Source organism: Panulirus ornatus, chromosome 55 (genome assembly GCF_036320965.1).
Source record: "Panulirus ornatus isolate Po-2019 chromosome 55, ASM3632096v1, whole genome shotgun sequence".
Taxonomy (NCBI): Eukaryota; Metazoa; Arthropoda; class Malacostraca; order Decapoda; family Palinuridae; genus Panulirus; species Panulirus ornatus.
Window position 1 is genome coordinate 30,435,470 of NC_092278.1, and position 26,433 is coordinate 30,461,902.

The 26,433-nt window shown below is 48.0% G+C and overlaps 1 protein-coding gene and 1 pseudogene across 1 annotated transcript; one reads left to right on the plus strand and one right to left on the minus strand.

Moving 5' to 3' along the window:
- Positions 1 to 1,008: 1,008 nt before the first annotated feature.
- On the plus strand, positions 1,009 to 7,500 carry LOC139765452 (uncharacterized). The gene is made up of 6 exons (XM_071692824.1): positions 1,009 to 1,092; positions 1,688 to 2,472; positions 2,596 to 3,362; positions 4,374 to 4,447; positions 6,161 to 6,648; positions 6,856 to 7,500. The coding sequence occupies exons 1-6, from the start codon at positions 1,084 to 1,086 to the stop codon at positions 7,283 to 7,285; spliced, it is 2,553 nt and encodes an 850-aa protein (XP_071548925.1). The 5' UTR covers positions 1,009 to 1,083; the 3' UTR covers positions 7,286 to 7,500.
- Positions 7,501 to 7,791: 291 nt separating this feature from the next.
- On the minus strand, positions 7,792 to 17,734 carry LOC139765453 (uncharacterized; annotated as a pseudogene).
- Positions 17,735 to 26,433: the final 8,699 nt, after the last annotated feature.

Below are 26,433 nucleotides of genomic sequence, written 5' to 3' on the forward strand. Positions count from 1 at the left end.
CCATCCAGCTCGCCGTAGATGGGGCATCCAGAGGCTCTGTAGCTGGAGCAGCCAGAGGTTCTCCCTTACACCACCCACTTCCCTGTAGCTGGAGCAACCAGAGGTTCTCCCTGACACTTTCCTTCTCCCTGTAGCTGGAGCAGCCAGAGGTTCTCCCTGACACTTTCCTTCTCCCTGTAGCTTGGGCAGCCAGACGTTCTCCCATACATCTTTCTACCCCTATTGTTGGGTTAGCCAGGGGGTTTTCCCTTACACCATGTCGCACCTCCCTCTCTTCCTTCCCTGCAGTTGCGTTAGCCAGAGGTTCTCCCTCGTACCCTTCTGCCCCTGTGGCCCGGCCGGCCAGAATAATGGCTAAACCATCTCATCTAAAGAGAGTATCAACTTACACCTCACATCATGGCAGTTAGGTGATCTCTGATATGTTTAATGCTACTCAAGGCATATGGTGCAATTTTCAGGATTGTAATGGAATAATACGAGAAATCTTTGATACCGTGTTTTGAAAGGAGAAGCAGAAATATAACTCTCTCTCTCTCTCTCTCTCTCTCTCTCTCTCTCTCTCTCTCTCTCTCTCTCTCTCTCTCTCTCTCTCTAGTATGGTTCACTGTGCTTCGGGACCTGTCGATGCGCAGTCAAACTTACCCTGCTGTTTACGATTCCTTCAACCTCTTACCAACGATCATTTGTAAGGTAATTCTCGAGGAATAAAACGTGAGAGTTATGTTACTTTTACTTTGTTTACCATTTCTACTTTCTCCTTATAAACATACTTAAATTTGAGTGGTCCTGTGTCTATACTGAAGACTGTGGTAAACTACCGAACATCTGGTTAGATAAAGGTTTACTTTTCATCATCGCTGTCTCTCCCGTACAGGACACGACACTCTCTCACCTTTGTCCAGATTTTAATGCCTGACCTTGACCCTTCTGAAGATGACTTTGCTGATCTCTTACATAAGCCCTGACCACAGTCCGTTTTCTGCGGACTCTGGTCCTCTCACTGATCGGGATTTCGGCGGGTATATAAGCGTGGGCTGACGCCATCTGCCACACTCATCTTGAGCTCTCTGAACAACGAATATGATCTCGGTAAGTTTGTAACTTTACCACGAAAATGTATTCAAATACTAACATCATCGCCGTAGGTAAGACGTATAGAGGTTAATAGCACCGTAGATATGTGTAGGTTAACATCACCGTGCAAGACACATAGTGGGAGGATGTGAGTATTGTTGTCTGCAGTGGTTTACAAACAAAAATGCTTGATGCTTTTGTTGCAGTGATTCTCTTGAGGTGTCGTGAAGTAGAAATTGTTAACTGTAAACAAGTTTTGATTCATGTGAATATCTATAACAGAACCAAAATAAGAATGACTCAAGACTAGTCCAAAAAGTTTACAATTAAGGAATCAGAATATTACCAACGATATTATTGGGGATTTCCCAAACGTACAACGACTACATTTAGTATGTCGAACTCCAGTTTACGTTGGGCCACTTTAGATCATTGACTGTAGAAGCCTTGACAGTGTGCAACTTAGAAAAGATAGAGACCATTCTGTCTTTATCATATTTACTACACGAAGACACAAAGGGGTGCAGTGTTATCACTGACATGCATATTCATAATTGAATCTCTTACTACATCGAATGGTAATTAAAAAAAAAAAATACATCTTTTACAGGCAGTGGTGTTGTGTGTCTTGGCCGTTGTTGCATCGGCCGAAGAACTTCCATCTACCTCATATGGGACACCTGACAGAGGAAGCCATGAGTTAGGAGGCGGAGGGTTCGGTGGTTCGTTTGGCTCAGGTTCAAGGGTTTCATTTGGAGGAAGAACTGGAGTCTCCTCCGTGGGAGGCTCGATCGTCAGGTTTGGGGGAGTGTCTGGAGGTCAAGCTGCAGGAAGCTTTGTGAGTTCAACTGGCGGAAGTTTGGGGGGTTCTACTGGAGGAGGTTTTGTGAGTTCAACTGGCGGAAGTTTGGGGAGTTCAACTGGCGGAGGTTTTGTGAGTTCAACTGGCGGAGGTTTGGGGAGTTCAACTGGCGGTTTTGTGAGTTCAACTGGCGGAGGTTTGGTGGGTTCTACTGGAGGAGGTTTTGTGAGTTCAACTGGCGGAGGTTTTGGAGGTTCAGCTGGCGGAAGTTTCGGGGGTTCAATTGGAGGAGGCTCTGGGGGTTCAGTTGCTGGAGGCTTTGGGGGTTCAGTTGGAGGAGGCTTTGGTGGATCGACTGGAGGAGGTTCTGAGGGTTCAATTGGTGAAGGCGTTGGGGTTGCCGTTAGCGGGAGCTCTGCTGCTGGATCCTACAGGCCTTCAGGTCCTGTCATTCCCATCCTGAAGGATGAGCGTGAGGGACCTGATCAGTACGGCAACTACTACTTCGAGTTTGAGACTGGTGATGGCATCAGTCGCAACGAGCAAGGTACCCACCTGGACACAGGAGCCGTGGCAGCACAGGGAGGATGGTCGTAAGTAATGATACTATAATGGAGGAAGGTCCTATGCATAAATTTGTTACGTAATTCTTTGACATATTGATATGTGTCTTTCATTTTGTTCCATGAATGTACTAATAGTAATTTGCCTTTCAGATTTACGTTCCCTGATGGAAGTCCAGGCGTCTTCAGTTTCGTAGCCGACGAAGGTGGCTATCAGGTGGAGTCTGACCTGTTGCCCACTCCTCATCCTCTCCCAGCCCATGCTATCGCCCAGATCGAGAAGGCTCGTCAGGAGGACGCTGCTGCAGCTGCCGGAGGTGGACATGGATCATATGGTGGTGCCTCTGGTGCTGGGTTAGGTTTCAGTGGTTCAGGTGCTGGAGGCTTCGATGGTTCAAGTGCCGGGGGCTTCAGTAGTTCAAGTGTTGAAGACTTCAGCGGTTCGGGTACTGGAGGCTTCAGTAGTTCAGGTGCTGGAGGTTCTGGAGTTGTGAGCTTCGGTTCTTCAGGTGCTGGAAGCATTAGTGGTTCAGGTGCTGGAGGCTTCAGTGGTTCAGGTGTTGGAAGTTCTGGAATTGTAAGCCTCGGTTCTTCAGGTGCTGGAAGCTTCAGCGGTTCAGGTGCTGGAGGCTTCAGTGGTTCAGGTTCTGGAGGTTCTGGAGTTGTAAGCTTTGGTTCTTCAGGAACTGGAAGCTTCAGTGGCTCAGGTGCTGGAGGTTTCAGCGTTTCTGGTGGAACTGGACACTTTGGTGGCTCAACCTCCGAAGGCTTCGGTGGGTCAACTGGCGGAAGCTTTGGAAGCTCTGTTGGTGGAGGTATCCTGAGTTCCACTGGAGGCATCTCTGGCGCTAGTAGTGGTTCTCGACCTGAGTTACGACCCATATCTCGTCCTGCTCCTCAGGTTCCCAGTAGGACCTATGGCTTACCCTGAAGAACATTTCCATCAGGAGCTACAACACTTGTCCCAGCATCCCTAACACCTCAAATATATCTCACCAATCTTTCCTCAGCTCATCCTTCCTCGTTCGATCTCCATTGCTCATTTCGTGATGAGGCTTCACTGCTCCACGAGTGTGGTGTCAGCTGCCCCTGCGTTACACACGGGAGATCTATTATCTCTCTGATGCGATATATACCATACGCTTATAACCATAAGTATTACAGATATTCTCGAAATAAAATACCGAAGAGATTAATACTGGTATGATTATATCCTTATGTCCTTGAATAATACAGACCTGCATTGCCCACACTGTGTTGCTATTACAATATGACGATTGTCACGGGTACAGGTTTTGTCTTATTTAAAGGCTGCAATGAAATGCACCATAGCCAAACAATGAGGGAATGAAAAAAAAAATGGTATTCACTAAAGATCGTCAACAATAAGTTATAGATGTAGTTCAGCATAATTTCATTTGGTAAACCCATGATGTACTCTCGTCAAGAATACATTCAAATTTTTCAGAATTGTACTTTTTTGACCACTTCTTTAGGCTGACAGACTCACCAGTAGAGTAATGTGGTTGGTGAAGAATTTGATGTTCATCATCTGTTGATGACTTCTGGTTTATCTTGAAGCGTCTTTGCTATATAGCTTAATAGTTGACCAATATAGAGTGACTGCATGTGGTAGTAAACTGTGTAATTTGAGGTATTCATAGACCAAAAATCTATGGACGAAGAAACTTTTTTTTTTTTTGCGTTAGTGAAAAAGGAAAATGGATTTGGGAAATCTTCTTAGGAAAGCATTATCATTACACGTAAATGAATGAAGGCAACGTACCCACAACATCAGTGAAAACATACGTGTGCCAGAGTTTAATCCCGACGAACTAGAAATCTACCAGTCCACGAAGATTACTGAATCTTTTTTAAAAGGGAATTTTTCAGATGCAAGAAATAATATTAAAAATTTACTCTTTTGGAAGAGAGAAAAGGTGCTACTCAGTGGCAAGGTGTACGCACCGCAAGGCAGATCAAGTGGCGCTCACTGTGGTTCAACGTAGGTTAGGTGACGGGTGAGCCAAAGCTCTATACTCTGTCCTTTGATATCAGGACGTCAAACATACTCAGTTTATTACCACACTTTTGTCCATTGCCCTAAAGTACTTAGTCAATCACCTCTCCTCATGCTATGTTATCCTCAGAATCTCTTATTTCCAGCACACCCACCCATTTACATACACTGGCACTCAGAGCCTACGATTCACATGCATAAAAGTCACCGGGATTGCTATAGCATCAAACATACCCATCCTTGCCCTCACACACAGATATCTCTTTCCACAAAATAATCCTCAACACCACTAGGTCCTCGGCCGCTTCGCTCACTCTGTGGTTCATCTCAGCTCCAGAAGTTCCACCCACTGACGTGTCCACCCACAGGTATCTGAAACGCCCCATTTACTCTACATTCTCTTCGTTCAAACTCAAACTCGTTCCGAACTCTCTCTCTCTCTCTCTCTCTCTCTCTCTCTCTCTCTCTCTCTCTCTCTCTCTCTCTCTCTCTCTCTCTCTCTCTCTCTCTCTCTCTCTCTCTCTCTCTCTCTCTCCTATGTCACACTTCAAAGAATAACATTTTTTCACATAGTCTCTCGACTTAATCCTTTCACATAATCTCCCAAACTCAACCATCAGCTTTTGCAGTTTCACTTTCACCTCTGCCAACACAACAGTGTCGTCTGCAAACAGCAATAGACTAACCTCCGAAACATACGTGTACCCTTAGCAGAGCAACTCCACCACTCCCTCCAAACACCTCACGTTATCTGCCTCAGTTCCCTATCCACAACCTCATTAAACAGCCATAGTACCACCACACGACGCCGTTGACAGAGACCCATCGATACCCCGGAACCATTCACCCTCCTCTCTTCCTACTTGCTCACATGCCCATTGCGACCCATTATGGTCAGTGATGCTATCCGGAACACCACTATGTCCTGTGTGTGTGTGTGTGTGTGTGTGTGTGTGTGTGTGTGTGTGTGTGTGTGTGTGTGTGTGTGTGTGTGTGTGTGTGTGTGTGTGTGTGTGTTTGTAAAGTTCACAAGATAAACTAGGATAAATCTCGGTTATATCGTGTGAGCCAGTGATGACCTGGCCTGGAGGAGTGTTGGCGGCCAGTTCGTGATGTTCATGACATCTTTTGCCTCTCACCAGCCATGACTTGCAGAGTAATTTTCCTTCGAGTGAAAATACGATCACTTGTTCTAGTGCAAGAGTGATGTTCTGTTGTTTATGTTCAATTTCATAAGGCAATATAACAACGCTGGGGCGACCCAAAAACATCTCAGATTAACGTCTTCGAAAGAAACAGTTTATGTTGCTTGGTAAGAGTTTAGGCCCATCCACTGTGGTCAAGTTTCGATGCCTAACCTTGATATTTCTTTTTGCCTTTTCAACCTGCTCCGTTTTCTGTGAATCTTGGTCCTTTCCCTCTTCCGGAGATCGGGATGGGTATATAAGCGTCGGCTCACGCCTGCTTCCACACTCAAGCCGAGTCCTCTGAACAATGAATATGATCTTGGTAAGTTTATATCATCACAAAAGAATATCCTCGTTCACCAAACCAACATATTTAAGATACATATAAGCTTGTACAAGTATTGCAATATCAATGGTATAGAAACTTCCTCTGGTACCTGTAGAGGTAATTTCCTATATTAATGTACTTTGATCTTCTGATACCTAATCCCAAAACTTCATATCTCTACAGACAGTTGTACTGTGTGTCTTGGCGGTTGTGACATCGGCCGCCAGGCTTCCATCTACTTCATATGGAGCGCCTGGCAGAGGCAGTGGAGCTTTTGGGGGTTCGTCTGGCTCAGGTCCCGGGGCTTCATCTGGACTAGACTTTGGGGGTTCAAGTGGAGGAGGCTTTGGTGGATCAACTGGAGGAGGTTTCGGGACTTCAACTGGTGGAGGCTTTGGGGGTTCAACTGGCGGAGGTTTTGGTGGATCAGCAGGAGGAGGTTTTGGGGGTTCAACAGGTGGAGGTTTCGGAGGTGCTGGCAGTGGGAGCTCTGCTGCTGGATCCTACAGACCTTCAGGTCCTGTCATTCCCATCCTGAAGGATGAACGTGAGGGACCTGATCAGTTCGGTAACTACTACTTCGAGTTTGAAACTGGTGACGGCATCAGTCGCAATGAGCAAGGCGCCCCTCAGGGAGAGACAGGAGCTGTGGCATCCCAGGGAGGATGGTCGTAAGTTATCATCACGCATAATGCATGGGGAGCCTATGCATAAATATCTGTACCACAGTATTTGATTTTCTATACATAATTGTACGTATAGCTATATTCAAGGAGCCAGCAGTCTCCCCACTAGGCCGCTTGGTGCCATCATTTGATTCAGTGATATCTATATTTCCTGGCGATGAGTGAGGTTGATTGCCGTCTCATGCCTTTCAGATTTACGTTCCCTGATGGAAGTCCAGGCGTCTTCAGTTTCGTAGCCGACGAGGGTGGCTATCAGGTGGAGTCTGACCTGTTGCCCACTCCTCACCCTCTGCCAGCCCATGCTATCGCCCAGATCGAGAAGGCTCGTCAGGAGGACGCTGCTGCAGCTGCTGGAGGTGGACGTGGATCATATGGTGGTGCCTCTGGTGCTGGGTCAGGTGCAGGCTTCAGTGGATCAGGTTCTGGAAGCTTCGGTGGTTCAGGTTCTGGAAGCTTTGGTGGTTCAGGTGCCGGAGGATTCAGCGGTTCAGGTGCCGGAGGCTTCAGTGGATCAGGTACGGGCTTCGGTGGTTCAGGTGCCGGAGGCTTTGGTGCATCAGGTGCTGGAGGATTCGGTGGTTCGGGAGGAGGAGTTCCAAGTAGGACCTACGGCGCTCCCTGAGTGATATATTACGCATTATAGTGTCCACTTGTCTAAATTCCATGAAGATGTGTCCTAAAGACGCTTTTTAGTTCCTACATTGTCATGTTTGATACATTGTCATGTTTTTATGTTACCATAAAAAATCTTCTTATCTCATATGATAATGACCTAACGCTTATTATATCAAATATCATATTCATCATCGAAAAATAATAATCAAGATATGAACATCATCAAGTGTATTTCTTTACACCCTAAAACATAACTTGGAGAAGAAAGAAGAAATCGTTTATCTAATGGCAATAGTAATGAATATGTGTAGATGACTTCGACACATATAAAGAAGTACAAAAATCAATAGACCGGTGGAACCATAGAGATAAACCTTTCATCACCGATAAATAGAATAATATATCAAAAGAAGTTGGAGTTGTACAATGAGCAAATGAGATTCCTCTAATGTCCAAATGTGCTGTATGTCAAAATGCCTCACAAAGAACTGTCTTTCCCTCCCAAGCTAAACATCATGACATTACTTTCATGGACATCATCTCTTTCCCAAATCCTTTCACATACTCAACCTCAAGCGTCAGCTTCTGCAGTCTTTTCTTCAACTCTTCCACCAAAACTGTGTGATTTACAAGTAACAGTTGACTACACCTGGTAAACGCTCTTGAAAACCCTCACATTAACAGCCTCAGCGGCCCATCCATAAACATATATACACATGTACTTATTTATTCTTGCTTGCATTCATACATTCTGGCGCTACCTTGCCCCACAGAAAATAGCATCGCTACCCCCGGCTTCAGCGAGATAGCGCCAGGAAAACAGACAAAAAGGCCACATTCGTTCACATGTGTAATGTACCGAAACCACAGCTCCCTATCCAGATCCAAGCTCCACAGACCTTTCCATGGTTTACCCCAAACGTTTCACATGCCCTGGCTCAGTCCATTGACAGCACGTTGACTCCGGCATACCACATCGTTCCAATTTATTCCTTGCACGCCTATCACCCTCCTGCATGTTCAGGTCAAAATCTTTTTCACTCCATCCTTCCACCTCCAATTTGGTCTCCTGTTTCTCCTTATTCCATCCACCTCTAACACAGATAACGTTTTTGTCAATCTTTCCTCACATATTCTCTTTATATGTCCAAACCATTTCAACACACCCTCTTATGCTCTCTCAACCATACTTATTTTATTTCCACACATCTCCCTTACCCTTTCATTAATTACTCGATCAAACCACCTCACACCACTTCTTGTCCTCAAACATTTCATTTCAACACATCCACTTTCCTCCGTGCAACTCTATCCATAGCTCATGCCTCGTAACCATATAACATTGTTGGAACTACTGTTCCTTCAAACATACCCATTTTTGCCCCCAGAGATAACGTTCACTCCTTCCACACATTATTCATCGCTCACAAAACCTTCACCACCTCCCCCACTCTACGACTCATTTCCGCTTCGATGGTTCCATTCGCTGCTAAGTCTACTCTCAGACGTCTAAAACACTTCAATTCCTCCAATTTTTCTCCATTCAAACTTACATCCCAGTTAACTTGTCCTTCACCCTATTGGGCCAAATAACCTTGCTCTTACTCACATTTACTCTCAACTTTCACTTTTCACTTTTCCAAACTCTGTCACCAACTTCTGCAGTTTCTCAGAATCTAGAATCTCAGAATCTAGAATTTGCCACCAGGCTCTCCCATCCCCAGCAGAATCTATTAAGAAAGGGGGTGACTGTGTTTTTGATTGTTTGGTAAGGATATTCAGTGTATGTATGGATCATGATGAAGTGCCTGAAGATTGGCGGAATGCACGCATAGTGTGGTTGTAAAAAGGCAAAGGGGATAAAGGTGAGTGTTCAAATTACAGAGGCATAAGTCTGTTGAGTATCCTGGGAAATTATATGGGAGGGAATTGACTAAGAGGGTGAAGCCATGTACAGAGTATCAGATTGGGGAAGAGCAGTGGAACCCCCAAAACCTCCTCCTGCTGATTCACCAAAGCCTCCGCCAGTTGAACCCCCAAAACCTCCTCCTGCTGATTCACCAAAGCCTCCGCCAGTTGAACCCCCAAAACCTCCTCCTGCTGATTCACCAAAGCCTCCGCCAGTTGAACCCCCAAAACCTCCTCCTGCTGATTCACCAAAGCCTCCGCCAGTTGAACCCCCAAAACCTCCTCCTGCTGATTCACCAAAGCCTCCGCCAGTTGAACCCCCAAAACCTCCTCCTGCTGATTCACCAAAGCCTCCGCCAGTTGAACCCCCAAAACCTCCTCCTGCTGATTCACCAAAGCCTCCGCCAGTTGAACCCCCAAAACCTCCTCCTGCTGATTCACCAAAGCCTCCAGCACCTGAACCACCAAAGCCTCCAGCACCTGAACCACCGAAGCCTCCAGCGCCTTGGCCACCGAAACCTCCAGCACCTGAACCACCGAAGCCTCCAGCGCCTTGGCCACCGAAACCTCCAGCACCTGAACCACCGAAGCCTCCAGCACCTGAACCACCGAAGCCTCCAGCGCCTTGGCCACCGAAACCTCCAGCACCTGAACCACCGAAGCCTCCAGCGCCTTGGCCACCGAAACCTCCAGCACCTGAACCACCGAAGCCTCCAGCACCTGAACCACCGAAGCCTCCAGCGCCTTGGCCACCGAAACCTCCAGCACCTGAACCACCGAAGCCTCCAGCGCCTTGGCCACCGAAACCTCCAGCACCTGAACCACCGAAACCTCCAGCACCTGAACCACCGAAGCCTCCAGCGCCTTGGCCACCGAAACCTCCAGCACCTGAACCACCGAAGCCTCCAGCGCCTTGGCCACCGAAACCTCCAGCACCTGAACCACCGAAGCCTCCAGCACCTGAACCACCGAAGCCTCCAGCACCTGAACCACCGAAGCCTCCAGCGCCTTGGCCACCGAAACCTCCAGCACCTGAACCACCGAAGCCTCCAGCGCCTTGGCCACCGAAACCTCCAGCACCTGAACCACCGAAGCCTCCAGCGCCTTGGCCACCGAAACCTCCAGCACCTGAACCACCGAAGCCTCCAGCACCTGAACCACCGAAGCCTCCAGCACCTGAACCACCGAAGCCTCCAGCGCCTTGGCCACCGAAACCTCCAGCACCTGAACCACCGAAGCCTCCAGCACCTGAACCACCGAAGCCTCCAGCACCTGAACCACCGAAGCCTCCAGCGCCTTGGCCACCGAAACCTCCAGCACCTGAACCACCGAAGCCTCCAGCGCCTTGGCCACCGAAACCTCCAGCACCTGAACCACCGAAGCCTCCAGCACCTGAACCACCAAAGCCTCCAGCACCTGAACCACCAAAGCCTCCAGCACCTGAACCACCGAAGCCTCCAGCACCTGAACCACCGAAGCCTCCAGCACCTGAACCACCGAAGCCTCCAGCACCTGAACCACCGAAGCCTCCAGCGCCTTGGCCACCGAAACCTCCAGCACCTGAACCACCGAAGCCTCCAGCACCTGAACCACCGAAGCCTCCAGCGCCTTGGCCACCGAAACCTCCAGCACCTGAACCACCGAAGCCTCCAGCACCTGAACCACCGAAGCCTCCAGCGCCTTGGCCACCGAAACCTCCAGCACCTGAACCACCGAAGCCTCCAGCACCTGAACCACCGAAGCCTCCAGCGCCTTGGCCACCGAAACCTCCAGCACCTGAACCACCGAAGCCTCCAGCGCCTTGGCCACCGAAACCTCCAGCACCTGAACCACCGAAGCCTCCAGCACCTGAACCACCGAAGCCTCCAGCGCCTTGGCCACCGAAACCTCCAGCACCTGAACCACCGAAGCCTCCAGCACCTGAACCACCGAAGCCTCCAGCGCCTTGGCCACCGAAACCTCCAGCACCTGAACCACCGAAGCCTCCAGCACCTGAACCACCGAAGCCTCCAGCACCTGAACCACCGAAGCCTCCAGCGCCTTGGCCACCGAAACCTCCAGCACCTGAACCACCGAAGCCTCCAGCACCTGAACCACCGAAGCCTCCAGCGCCTTGGCCACCGAAACCTCCAGCACCTGAACCACCGAAGCCTCCAGCACCTGAACCACCGAAGCCTCCAGCACCTGAACCACCGAAGCCTCCAGCACCTGAACCACCGAAGCCTCCAGCACCTGAACCACCGAAGCCTCCAGCACCTGAACCACCGAAGCCTCCAGCACCTGAACCACCGAAGCCTCCAGCGCCTTGGCCACCGAAACCTCCAGCACCTGAACCACCAAAGCCTCCAGCACCTGAACCACCAAAGCCTCCAGCACCTGAACCACCGAAGCCTCCAGCACCTGAACCACCGAAGCCTCCAGCACCTGAACCACCGAAGCCTCCAGCGCCTTGGCCACCGAAACCTCCAGCACCTGAACCACCGAAGCCTCCAGCACCTGAACCACCGAAGCCTCCAGCACCTGAACCACCGAAGCCTCCAGCGCCTTGGCCACCGAAACCTCCAGCACCTGAACCACCGAAGCCTCCAGCGCCTTGGCCACCGAAACCTCCAGCACCTGAACCACCGAAGCCTCCAGCACCTGAACCACCAAAGCCTCCAGCACCTGAACCACCGAAGCCTCCAGCGCCTTGGCCACCGAAACCTCCAGCACCTGAACCACCGAAGCCTCCAGCACCTGAACCACCGAAGCCTCCAGCACCTGAACCACCGAAGCCTCCAGCGCCTTGGCCACCGAAACCTCCAGCACCTGAACCACCGAAGCCTCCAGCGCCTTGGCCACCGAAACCTCCAGCACCTGAACCACCGAAGCCTCCAGCGCCTTGGCCACCGAAACCTCCAGCACCTGAACCACCGAAGCCTCCAGCGCCTTGGCCACCGAAACCTCCAGCACCTGAACCACCGAAGCCTCCAGCACCTGAACCACCGAAGCCTCCAGCACCTGAACCACCGAAGCCTCCAGCACCTGAACCACCGAAGCCTCCAGCGCCTTGGCCACCGAAACCTCCAGCACCTGAACCACCGAAGCCTCCAGCGCCTTGGCCACCGAAACCTCCAGCACCTGAACCACCGAAGCCTCCAGCACCTGAACCACCGAAGCCTCCAGCACCTGAACCACCGAAGCCTCCAGCACCTGAACCACCGAAGCCTCCAGCGCCTTGGCCACCGAAACCTCCAGCACCTGAACCACCGAAGCCTCCAGCGCCTTGGCCACCGAAACCTCCAGCACCTGAACCACCGAAGCCTCCAGCACCTGAACCACCGAAGCCTCCAGCACCTGAACCACCGAAGCCTCCAGCACCTGAACCACCGAAGCCTCCAGCGCCTTGGCCACCGAAACCTCCAGCACCTGAACCACCGAAGCCTCCAGCACCTGAACCACCGAAGCCTCCAGCACCTGAACCACCGAAGCCTCCAGCACCTGAACCACCGAAGCCTCCAGCGCCTTGGCCACCGAAACCTCCAGCACCTGAACCACCGAAGCCTCCAGCACCTGAACCACCAAAGCCTCCAGCACCTGAACCACCGAAGCCTCCAGCACCTGAACCACCGAAGCCTCCAGCACCTGAACCACCGAAGCCTCCAGCACCTGAACCACCGAAGCCTCCAGCGCCTTGGCCACCGAAACCTCCAGCACCTGAACCACCGAAGCCTCCAGCACCTGAACCACCGAAGCCTCCAGCGCCTTGGCCACCGAAACCTCCAGCACCTGAACCACCGAAGCCTCCAGCACCTGAACCACCGAAGCCTCCAGCACCTGAACCACCGAAGCCTCCAGCACCTGAACCACCGAAGCCTCCAGCACCTGAACCACCAAAGCCTCCAGCACCTGAACCACCAAAGCCTCCAGCACCTGAACCACCGAAGCCTCCAGCGCCTTGGCCACCGAAACCTCCAGCACCTGATCCACTGAAGCCTCCGGCACCTGCAACGCTGATAGCACTGCGCCTGACCCGGCACCAGAGGCACCACCATATGTCCCACGTCCACCTCCAGCAGCTGCAGCAGCGTCCTCCTGACGAGCCTTCTCGATCTGGGCGATAGCATGGGCTTGGGAGAGGGTGAGGAGTGGGCAACAGGTCAGACTCCACCTGATATCCATCTTCGTCAGCTAAGAAACTGAAGACGCCTGGACTTCCATCAGGGAACGTAAATCTGAAAGGCATAAGACTGCAATTACCTTACTCATGGCCAGGATATACCATACAAAGTACTTGATGGCAACCAAGCAGCTTAAAGGGGAGATTGCTGGCTCCTTGAATTTAGGTATACCCACAATCCATGTGCAGAAATAGAATTCGCGATTACAAACATATGGGCATAGTTCCCTAAATATTTCACATGATGTTAACTTACGACCATCCTCCCCTGCGATGCCACGGCTCCTGTCTCTCCCTGGGGGGCGCCTTGCTCATTGCGACTGATGCCGTTACCAGTTTCAAACTCGAAGTAGTAGTTGCCAAACTGATCAGGTCCCTCACGTTCATCCTTCAAGATGGGAATGACAGGACCTGAAGGTCTGTAGGATCCAGCAACAGAGCTCCCACTGACCAACACAACTCCGAATCCTTCCACCTGTTGAACCCCCAAAACCTCATCCTGCTGATTCACCAAAGCCTCCGCCAGTTGAGCCCCCAAAACCTCCTCCTGCTGATTCACCAAAGCCTCCGCCAGTTGAACCCCCAAAACCTCCTCCTGCTGATTCACCAAAGCCTCCAGCACCTGAACCACCGAAGCCTCCAGCACCTGAACCACCGAAGCCTCCAGCGCCTTGGCCACCGAAACCTCCAGCACCTGAACCACCGAAGCCTCCAGCGCCTTGGCCACCGAAACCTCCAGCACCTGAACCACCGAAGCCTCCAGCACCTGAACCACCGAAGCCTCCAGCACCTGAACCACCGAAGCCTCCAGCGCCTTGGCCACCGAAACCTCCAGCACCTGAACCACCGAAGCCTCCAGCACCTGAACCACCGAAGCCTCCAGCACCTGAACCACCGAAGCCTCCAGCGCCTTGGCCACCGAAACCTCCAGCACCTGAACCACCGAAGCCTCCAGCGCCTTGGCCACCGAAACCTCCAGCACCTGAACCACCGAAGCCTCCAGCGCCTTGGCCACCGAAACCTCCAGCACCTGAACCACCGAAGCCTCCAGCACCTGAACCACCGAAGCCTCCAGCGCCTTGGCCACCGAAACCTCCAGCACCTGAACCACCGAAGCCTCCAGCGCCTTGGCCACCGAAACCTCCAGCACCTGAACCACCGAAGCCTCCAGCACCTGAACCACCGAAGCCTCCAGCGCCTTGGCCACCGAAACCTCCAGCACCTGAACCACCGAAGCCTCCAGCGCCTTGGCCACCGAAACCTCCAGCACCTGAACCACCGAAGCCTCCAGCACCTGAACCACCGAAGCCTCCAGCGCCTTGGCCACCGAAACCTCCAGCACCTGAACCACCGAAGCCTCCAGCGCCTTGGCCACCGAAACCTCCAGCACCTGAACCACCGAAGCCTCCAGCACCTGAACCACCGAAGCCTCCAGCACCTGAACCACCGAAGCCTCCAGCGCCTTGGCCACCGAAACCTCCAGCACCTGAACCACCGAAGCCTCCAGCGCCTTGGCCACCGAAACCTCCAGCACCTGAACCACCGAAGCCTCCAGCACCTGAACCACCGAAGCCTCCAGCACCTGAACCACCGAAGCCTCCAGCACCTGAACCACCGAAGCCTCCAGCGCCTTGGCCACCGAAACCTCCAGCACCTGAACCACCGAAGCCTCCAGCGCCTTGGCCACCGAAACCTCCAGCACCTGAACCACCGAAGCCTCCAGCACCTGAACCACCGAAGCCTCCAGCACCTGAACCACCGAAGCCTCCAGCACCTGAACCACCGAAGCCTCCAGCACCTGAACCACCGAAGCCTCCAGCACCTGAACCACCGAAGCCTCCAGCACCTGAACCACCGAAGCCTCCAGCACCTGAACCACCGAAGCCTCCAGCACCTGAACCACCGAAGCCTCCAGCGCCTTGGCCACCGAAACCTCCAGCACCTGAACCACCGAAGCCTCCAGCGCCTTGGCCACCGAAACCTCCAGCACCTGAACCACCGAAGCCTCCAGCGCCTTGGCCACCGAAACCTCCAGCACCTGAACCACCGAAGCCTCCAGCACCTGAACCACCGAAGCCTCCAGCACCTGAACCACCGAAGCCTCCAGCACCTGAACCACCGAAGCCTCCAGCACCTGAACCACCGAAGCCTCCAGCACCTGAACCACCGAAGCCTCCAGCGCCTTGGCCACCGAAACCTCCAGCACCTGAACCACCGAAGCCTCCAGCACCTGAACCACCGAAGCCTCCAGCGCCTTGGCCACCGAAACCTCCAGCACCTGAACCACCGAAGCCTCCAGCACCTGAACCACCGAAGCCTCCAGCGCCTTGGCCACCGAAACCTCCAGCACCTGAACCACCGAAGCCTCCAGCACCTGAACCACCGAAGCCTCCAGCGCCTTGGCCACCGAAACCTCCAGCACCTGAACCACCGAAGCCTCCAGCGCCTTGGCCACCGAAACCTCCAGCACCTGAACCACCGAAGCCTCCAGCGCCTTGGCCACCGAAACCTCCAGCACCTGAACCACCGAAGCCTCCAGCGCCTTGGCCACCGAAACCTCCAGCACCTGAACCACCGAAGCCTCCAGCGCCTTGGCCACCGAAACCTCCAGCACCTGAACCACCGAAGCCTCCAGCACCTGAACCACCGAAGCCTCCAGCGCCTTGGCCACCGAAACCTCCAGCACCTGAACCACCGAAGCCTCCAGCGCCTTGGCCACCGAAACCTCCAGCACCTGAACCACCGAAGCCTCCAGCACCTGAACCACCGAAGCCTCCAGCGCCTTGGCCACCGAAACCTCCAGCACCTGAACCACCGAAGCCTCCAGCGCCTTGGCCACCGAAACCTCCAGCACCTGAACCACCGAAGCCTCCAGCACCTGAACCACCGAAGCCTCCAGCGCCTTGGCCACCGAAACCTCCAGCACCTGAACCACCGAAGCCTCCAGCACCTGAACCACCGAAGCCTCCAGCACCTGAACCACCGAAGCCTCCAGCACCTGAACCACCGAAGCCTCCAGCGCCTTGGCCACCGAAACCTCCAGCACCTGAACCACCGAAGCCTCCAGCACCTGAACCACCGAAGCCTCCAGCACCTGAACCACCAAAGCCTCCAGCACCTGAACCACCGAAGCCTCCAGCGCCTTGGCCACCGAAACCTCCAGCACCTGATCCACTGAAGCCTCCGGCACCTGAACCGCTGAATCCTCCGGCACTTGAACCACCAAAGCCTCCAGCACCTGAACCACCGAAGCCTCCAGCACCTGAACCACCGAAGCCTCCAGCACCTGAACCACCGAAGCCTCCGCACCTGAACCGCTGAAGCCTGCGCCTGACCCGGCACCAGAGGCACCACCATATGACCCACGTCCACCTCCAGCAGCTGCAGCAGCGTCCTCCTGACGAGCCTTCTCGATCTGGGCGATAGCATGTGCTGGCAGAGGATGAGGAGTGGGCAACAGGTCAGACTCCACCTGATATCCACCCTCGTCAGCTAAGAAACTGAAGACACCTGGACTTCCATCAGGGAACGTAAATCTGAAAGGCATAAGACTGCAATTAGCCTTACTCATGGCCAGGAAGTACTTGATGGCACCAAGCAGCTTAAAGGGGAGATTGCTGGCTCCTTGAATTTAGGTATACCCACAATCCATGTGCAGGAAATAGAATTCGCGATTACAAACATATGGGCATAGGTTCCCTAAATATTTCACATGATGTTAACTTACGACCATCCTCCCTGCGATGCCACGGCTCCTGTCTCTCCCTGTGGGGCGCCTTGCTCATTGCGACTGATGCCGTTACCAGTTTCAAACTCGAAGTAGTAGTTGCCAAACTGATCAGGTCCCTCACGTTCATCCTTCAAGATGGGAATGACAGGACCTGAAGGTCTGTAGGATCCAGCAACAGAGCTCCCACTGCCAACACCTCCGAATCCTCCACCTGTTGAACCCCCAAAACCTCCTCCTGCTGATTCACCAAAGCCTCCGCCAGTTGAGCCCCCAAAACCTCCTCCAGTTGAGGCCCCGAAACCTCCTCCGGCTGATCCACCAAAGCCTCCTCCAACTGAACCTCCAAAGCCTAATCCAGACGAACCCCCAAAAGCTCCACTGCCTCTGCCAGGCGCTCCATATGAAGTAGATGGAAGCCTGGCGGCGGATGTGGCAACCGCTAAGACACACAGGACAACTGTCTGTAGAGATATAAAGTTTTGGGATTAGGTGTCAGTTGATCAGAGTCATTTGATATTGGAAATCACCCCTACAGGTACCAGAGCAATTTTCTATGACATTGATATTGCAATACTTGTACAAGCTTATATGTATCTTAAATATGTTGCTTTCGTTAACGAGAATATTCTTTTGTGATGATATAAACTTACCGAGATCATATTCATTGGTCAGAGGACTCGGCTTGAGTGTGGAAGCAGGCGTGAGCAGACGCTTATATACCTAACCCGATCTCCCGAGGAGCGACAGGACCAAGATTCATAGAAAACGAAACAGGTTGAAAAAAGAAGCTGATATATCTAGGTTGAGCATCAAAACTTGACTACAGTGGATAGATCTAAACTCTTACCAAGCAGCATCAACAACAGTTTCTTAAGGCAACGTTGAATTGAGATTGTTTTGCGTCGCCCCAGCCTTGAAAAACTGAACATAGATCGTATTGTCACTCAAACGAAAACTGCCTTGCAATTCATCTCTGATGAGAGGCAAGAGATGTCATGATCATCACGACTTGTCTTCCACTGCTCCTCCAGGCCTGGTTAACATTGGATCAAACGGATTGACCGAACTATATCCTCCGTCCAAGCTATTGTTAATCATGATAAGGAGCAAGAATGAATTTATCTTCTGCACTGCTACCACCTCCCCCACCAACACACACACAGGCCTCCGATTTGTACTGGATAACATTATTGACCATGGGTCATGACGTGTCTATCCGAGGTGCTGCCCGCGTTGGTCGAGCCTTGGATGTTGCAGTCGTCTCACGACTAACACAGTCTTTCACCCTCCCCTCGAGGCTGTCGATAAATAGTTCCAGTCTACGTGTGGATGTCTCTATGAACTCACGTAAGAAAATATACTTTTTCTTGTATACAAGGTTAAAAGACTGAGCAACAAAAGTGTAAGACTCTCTTCCCATAACATACAAATGATAATCACACACACACACACACACACACACACACACACACCACACACACACACACACACACACACACACACCACACACACACACACACATGGGTTTATACGGGTTTCGGCAGTCGACCTCGGGCCAAGTCAGCCGTGCTTCCTTCCCTCGGGACCGGTCAATGTAAGGGCATCGGCCACCTGGCTTAGGCTGTTTTGTGTGTGTGTGTGTGTGTGTGTGTGTGTGTGTGTGTGTGTGTGTGTGTGTGTATTTACCTATTTGTAATTAACAATATGCGCTGAACGGGGAGGTCGTTTAACACTCGTGGGATCCTTTCTCTTAAACCTTGTATACTCGCGCACAACGTCATGCATTCATGTAAGCTGTTTGCATTAACCATGACCTCAGTCATTTTATTCCATTCATCCACCTCTCGTTTACATAAAAGTACTTCTTTATATCTTTTCTTAATGAGTTTAGAAGAATGTGTGAAAAGGAGAAGCTGAGAGTGAATATTCAGTATGGCTGAGGGACAAGTTAGTTGAGATGTAAGTTTGAATGGAGAAAAATAGAAGGAAGTGAAGTGCTTTAGATGTCTTACAGCGGACTTGGCAGTAAATTGAACAGTGGAAGTGGAAGTACGTCATAGGGTGGGGGAGGGGTCGAAGGTTCTGGAAGCGATGAAGAATGTGTGGAAAGAGAGAACGTTTTTACGGAGGGCATAAATGGGTTTGTTTCAACAATATCATATGTTTGCGAGGCATGTGCGGAGGAGGGTGGATGGGTTAGAAATGAAATGTTTGAATACAATGAATGATATGAGGTGGTTTGATTGGGTAGATAATGAAAGGGTAAGAGTGATGTGTAGCGATAAATAGAGTGTGGTTGAGAGATCAGAAGATGATGTGTTGAAATGGTTTGGACATATGTAGAGAATGAGTGAGAAAAGACTGACAAAGAGGATATATGTGTCAGAGATGGAGGGAATAAGAAGAATCGGGAGACCAAATTGGAAATGGAAGGATGGAGTTAAAAACATTTTGAGCAATTGTGGCCTGAACATGCAGGTGGTGAAAGGCGTGCACAGAATAGCGTTAATTGGAACGATGTGGTATACTGGGGTCGATATTCCGTAAATGAACTGAACCAGGGCATGTGAAACGTCTGGGGTGAATCATGGAAAGGTGTTCGGTGCCTGGATGTGGATAGGGAGCTGTGGTTTTGGTGCATTGTACATGATAGCTAGAAAATGAGTGTGAGCGGCTGTGGTGTTTCTTCGTCTGTTTACTGGCGCTACCTCGCTGACGCAAGGGGTGGCGATCGGGTGTGGGGAAGAGAACGTATGTTATATTTTTCCTTTTCTTCGTGGATATGTGCTGTTCCCTAGGCGGGGTGGCGTCAAGAATGGATGTAGGCGAGTATATAAGAATAATCACATGTTTATGTATTTATCATACGTAATCGCCGTCTCCCGCGTTAGCGAGGTAGCGCAAGGAAACAGACGAGAGAATGGCCCAAACCCACTTACATACACATTTATATTCATAAATGCCCACACACGCACATATACATACCTATACATTACAACGTATATATACATATACATACACAGACATATTCATATATACACATGTACATATTCATACTTGCTGCCTTCATCAATTTTCGTCGCCACCCCGCCACACATAAAATGTTCAGTCCCCGATCGCTCAAAATCTTTTTCACTCCATCCTTCCACCTCCAATTTGGTCTCCCGCTTCTCCTCGTTCCCTCCACCTCTGACACATATATCTTCTTTGTCAATCTTTCCTCACTCGTTCTCTCAATGTAACCAAACCATGTGTATATATGTATATGCATGTGTATGTATATGTATATGTATGCATATGTATATGTGTATATATATATATATATATATATATATATATATATATATATATATATATATATATATATATATATATATATATATATATATATATATATATATATATATATATATATATATATATATATATATATATATATATATATATATATATATATATATATATATATATATATATACTATATATATATATATATATATATATATATATATATATATATATATATATATATATATATATATATATATATATATATATATATATATATATATATATATATATATATATATATATATATATATATATATATATATATATATATATATATATATATATATATATATATATATATATATATATATATATGTACGTACATGTATATGTATGTAAGCATGAATGTATGCATGTATATAAATGTATATTTACGTGTTGGTGCGTACATTCATATGTATATGTATGTGAACGGATGTGTTTTTCTTCACCTTTTTTCTGACACTGCCTCGTTAACGCAGGAAAAGCAATCAAGTTTGAAATCTATCTATCTATCTATCTATCTATCCACACTCAGTCTCTAGCTGTCATGTATAATCCACCTAAACCACACCTCCCTTTCCACATCCAGGCCCCACAAAACTTTCCATGGTTTACCCCAGACGCTTCACATGTCCTGATTCAATCCATTGACAGCACGTCGACCCCGGTATACCATATCGTTCCAATTCACTCTATTCCTTGCACGCCTTTCATCCTCCTGCATGTTCAGGCTCCGATCACACAAAATCTTTTTCACTCCATCTTTCCACCTCCAATTTGGTCTCCTACTTCTCCTCGTTCCCTCCACCTGTGAAACATATATCCTCTATGTCAATCTTTCCTCACTCATTCTCTCCATGTGGCCAAACCATTTCAATACACCCTCCTCTGCCCTCTCAAACACATTCTTTGCATTACCACACATCTCTTGCCCTTTCACTACTTACTCGATCAAACTACCTCACACCACATATTGTCCTCAAACATCTCATTTCCAACACATCCACCCTCCTCCGCACAACTCTATCTATAGCCCACACCTCGTAATTATATAACATTCTTGGAACCACTGTTCCCTCAAACACACCCATTTTTGTTTTTCGAGATAATGTTCCGCCTTCCACTCATTTTTTAATGCTCCCAGAACTTTCACCCCCTCTCCCACCCTGTGACCGCTTCCATGGTTCCATCCGCTGCAAAATCCACTTCCAGATATCTAAAACACTTCACTTCCTCCAGTTTTTCTCCATTCAAACTTACCTCCCAATTGTCTTGTCCCTCAACTCTACTGTACCTAATAGCCTTGCTCTTATTCACATTTACTCTCAGTTTTCTTCTTTCACACACTTTAACAAACTCAGTCATCAGCTTCTGCAGTTTCTCACCCAAATCAGCCACCAGCGCTGTATCATCAGCGAACAACAACTGACTCACTTCCCAAGCTCTCTCATCCACAACAGACTGCATACTTGCCCCTCTCTCCAAAACACTTGCATTCACCTCACTAACATCCTCATCCATAAACAAATTAAACAACCATGGAGACATCACACACCCCTGCCGGAAACCTACGTTCACTGAGAACCAATCGCCTTCCTTTCTTCCTACTCGTACACACGCCTTACATCCTCGATAAAAAATTTTCACTACTTCTAACAACTTGCCTCCCACACCATATATTCTTAATACCTTTCTCAGAGCATCTGTATCAACTCTATCATATGCCTTCTCCAGATCCATAAATGCTTCATACAAATCCATTTGTTTTTCTAAGTATTTCTCACATACATTCTTCAGAGCAAACACCTGATCCACACATCCCCTACCACTTCTGAAACCACAGTGCTCCTCTTCCCCAATCTGATGCTCTGTGCATGCATTCACCCTTTCAATCGATACCCTCCCACATAATTTCCCAGGAATGCTCAACAAACTTATACCTCTGTAATTTGGGCGCTCATCTTTATCCCCTTTGCCTTTGTAGAAAGGCACTATGCATGCATTCCGCCAATCCTCAGGCACCTCACCATGAATCATACATGCATTAAATAACCTTACCAACCAGTCAACAATACAGTAACCCCCTTTCTTAATAAATTCCACTGCAATCCCATCCAAAACTGCTGCCTTGCCAGCTTTCATCTTACTGACAGCTTTTTACTACCTCTTCTCTGTTTACCAAATCGTTTCTCCCTAACCCTCTCACTTTGCACACCACCTCGACCAAAACACCCTATATCTGCCACTCTATCATCAAACACATTCAACAAACCTTCAAAATACTCACTCCATCTCCTTCTCACATCACCATTACTTATTATCACCTCCCCATTAGCCCCTTTCACCGATGTTTCCATTTGTTCCCTTGTCTTACGCACTTTATCTAACTCCTTCCAAAATATTTTTTTTTATTCTCCCTAAAATTTAATGACACTCTCTCACCCCAACTCTCATTTGCCCTCTTTTTCACCTCTTGCACCTTTCTCTTGACCTCGCGCCTCTTTCTTTTATACATCTCCTAGTTATTTGCACTATTTCCCGCAAAACTCGTCCAAATGCCTCTTTTTTCTCTTTAACTAATAATCTTACTTCTTCTTCCCACCACTCACTACCCTTTCTAATCTGCCCACCTCCCACGCTTCTCATGCCACAAGTATCTTTTGCGCAAGCCATCACTACTTCCCTAAATACATCTCATTCCTCCCCCACTCCCCTTTCGGGGAAAATGAAACATGATAAGTTCCCAAGTGCACTTTCGTGTAATAATCACATCATTAGGGGAGACACAAGAGAGAAATACAACAGTCAGTTGATATACAACGAAGAGACGTCGCTAGGATGCCATTTGATAAACATGTGATTGTACAAGACAGACAATGAGCATATCATAAACTTATTTTGTGGACAAGGTGAAATATCAGCAATAAAGTTATCCAATTTGTATAGACCTTCACTAATATTAAGATTATAATTCTCTTTGTATTCAGTAATAAAAGATTCAATGATATTTTCCGTGGTACTGGAGTTAGAGTTAATAAATGAGATAGCATTTCTTTAGTCAATACCATGATCATACTTTTCAACCTGATTAAACAAGGCATTTGATTCTTGTCTTGTCCTTATATTATATTTATGTTGCTTAAGTCTAACAGAAAGATCTTTACCAGTCTGCCCAACATAAAACTTATCAAAATTTCTACATGGCACTTTGTAGATGCATCCAGGAGAATTTCCTGGCGAGTTCCTGATTAAAATATTCTTTATATTATTACTGTTGCTGAGGGCAGCATTTACATTAAAGGATTTAAGCAACATGGCAAGTAAAGTAGAATTGTTATTAAAAAGGAGAACTAAAAGATTCTTGGTGTCAATGGGAGGTTTGGGCTCAGCTCTATAAAATGATTTCTTTGCTAACTGAAGGGATTTATCACTGAAAGATCTCGGGTACTTTAACTTAGATCCAATTGCATACATCTTTTCAAACTCATTATCAATATACTCTGGACTGCAAATACGTAATGCCCTAAGGAACATAGATTGACATGATGATAATCTAACTCTGTCATGTTGAGATGAGTAATAATGGATATATGAGCATACATTGTTAAGTTTTCTGTATATGCTATACTTAAACTTGTTTCCTTGCCTATGGATCGTGCAATATAGAAATAGTAACATACCATTATTTTCATTTTCTACGGTAAATTTGATGGAAGGTACTAAATTGTTAAGTAAAGGGAAAAATGCTTTTAAGTTTTCATTTGTTGGCGAAGCACAAAGAGCATCATTATCAAAGAACATCTACATGCCGAAACCAAATTGCATTAGAAGGTAAGATATCCTTTAGTAATTTTGTTTCAAAAAATTCCATATAAAGATTACTTGAGCATAATAATCTCCATTAAACTGAAATACAGTCTTATACACAATCTAATCAATTCAGTGAAAACAAACTCGGAAACAGGTAAATGAATATCATCCAAAACATCAAATAAATATTCTAAAAGGTCATCAACTGGAACTTTTGTGAGAAGTGAGGAAACATCAAAACTAACTAGTTTGAAATCAAAATCAACACTGATATTAAGCTTGTTTACTAAATCTACATTGTTCATGATATTTGAATTTGATGTCTTACACACTAGAGGGCTTAATATAGAAACTAACCATTTTGACAATTTATGTGTGATGGAGCCTACTGAACTCACTATAAGTGTTGCTGGAAATCTATGTTTATCTGTTTTGATAAGTCCATACATATATGGCAATGAAGGGGATAAAGATGATAAACTTTTGATAAGAAAACCATTACCTTTCAACAACAACTTCAATTCTTTATTGAAATGGGAATTAACCGCTTATAGGGGATTCTTACTGAGTTTCAAATATGTTGTGTCATCATTTAAAAGGTCATTCATTTTAGATAGATAGATACTTACTTTTGTTCATAATCACAACAGTGTTAGCCTTATCTGCTTTAGTAAAATGTATATCATTGTCTTTTCTTAAAGTGTTAACAGCTCATATAAATCTTTTAGGGCAATTAGGTTCCACTGTTTGCTGCAAACTGGCATGCACTAAACCCTTACAAATATTAATTTCATCATTGGATAGATTACTGTATTTCTCTGAATTGCAGGGACTTTGTGACATCAACACACCTGGCTTCCCTGTTAGAGCACACAAAACTTAATCCATAGCCTAAAGCACACGAGGAATCCTTATCTATTGGACAGGTTTATCACAAAAGAAGGGTTTGTGTTCTTAGTCCTGTCTCTGTTTTCAATAAGATGGTCCAACTTACAATTCAGTTTCATTTGCAGCCTATTGCGTTCACTTCTTAATCTATCATAGCAATAGTCCACTATCAGGTTCTTCCAATATGTCGGTATAGCCATTTGAAAGGCACGTTTCTTCTTTCTTGTAATATGAAACACCTCCTTCATTTCAATCTTCTTTATTTCAATGTGTTTCTTTAAAAGGATGTTTTGGTATTTGTCAAATGGTCGACCAGACAGTTGCAACAATCGCTGGGGTAGGACAGATCTTGGCATCACCTGTTCATCAAGGCATTTCATAAGGAATCCAAATCGTAACTTCAGTTACTGGGCTTTGATTAACGATTTGGAGAAAGCAGTAACAAAAGGAGAAAGTCCAGGACAGCTTGTAGAGAAGGAATAGAAGAGCCGACTCTTACCCTACTGTATGCTCACGTCCCGATAGCTCAAATTCTTTTTCACTCCAACCTTCCTTCTCCAATTTGGTCTCCCGCTTTTCCTCGTACTATCGAACTCTAACCCAGATATCCTCTTTGTCAATCTTTCATCACTCATTCTGTCCATATGTCCAAACCATTTTAACACACTCTTCTACTCTCTCAACCACATTCTTTTTATTTCCATACATCTCTCTTACCCTCACATTACTTACTTGATCAAACCACCTCACTCCACATATTGTCCTCAATGTTCTATTTCCAGCACATCCATCCTCCTCCCTACAATCCTATCTAAAGCCCATTCCTCGCTACTATAACACTGTTGGAACCACTATTCCTTCAAACATACCCATATTTGCTCTCCGAGATAACATTCTCTCCTTCCACACATTCTTCATCGCTGATAACCACAAGGAAAGAAGAGGAGGATGAACGGCTGACTTGGCCGGAGGCTGACTGTCGAAACCCGCTTGGACCCATGTGTGTGTGTGTGTGTGTGTGTGTGTGTGTGTGTGAGTGTGTGTGCGTGTGTGTGTTTCGTGTGATTACTATTTGTATGTAATGGGAAGAGATTCACACACTTGTGTTGCCAGCCTCTGAACCTTGTATATATAAAGCATATCTTCACTCTTATGCGCGATTACACAGATTACACAAACATTGATCGACCAGCCTCGAGAGTGGAGTAAAAACATGTTATGTTAGTGGCCTCGTCCCATGCAGACCTCATCCCTAGCGGGGGCGTCTTAACCCATGGTCGTCAGTCCGCTTTCCAGTAGACCACCATATGTGCAGAAGATACACTAA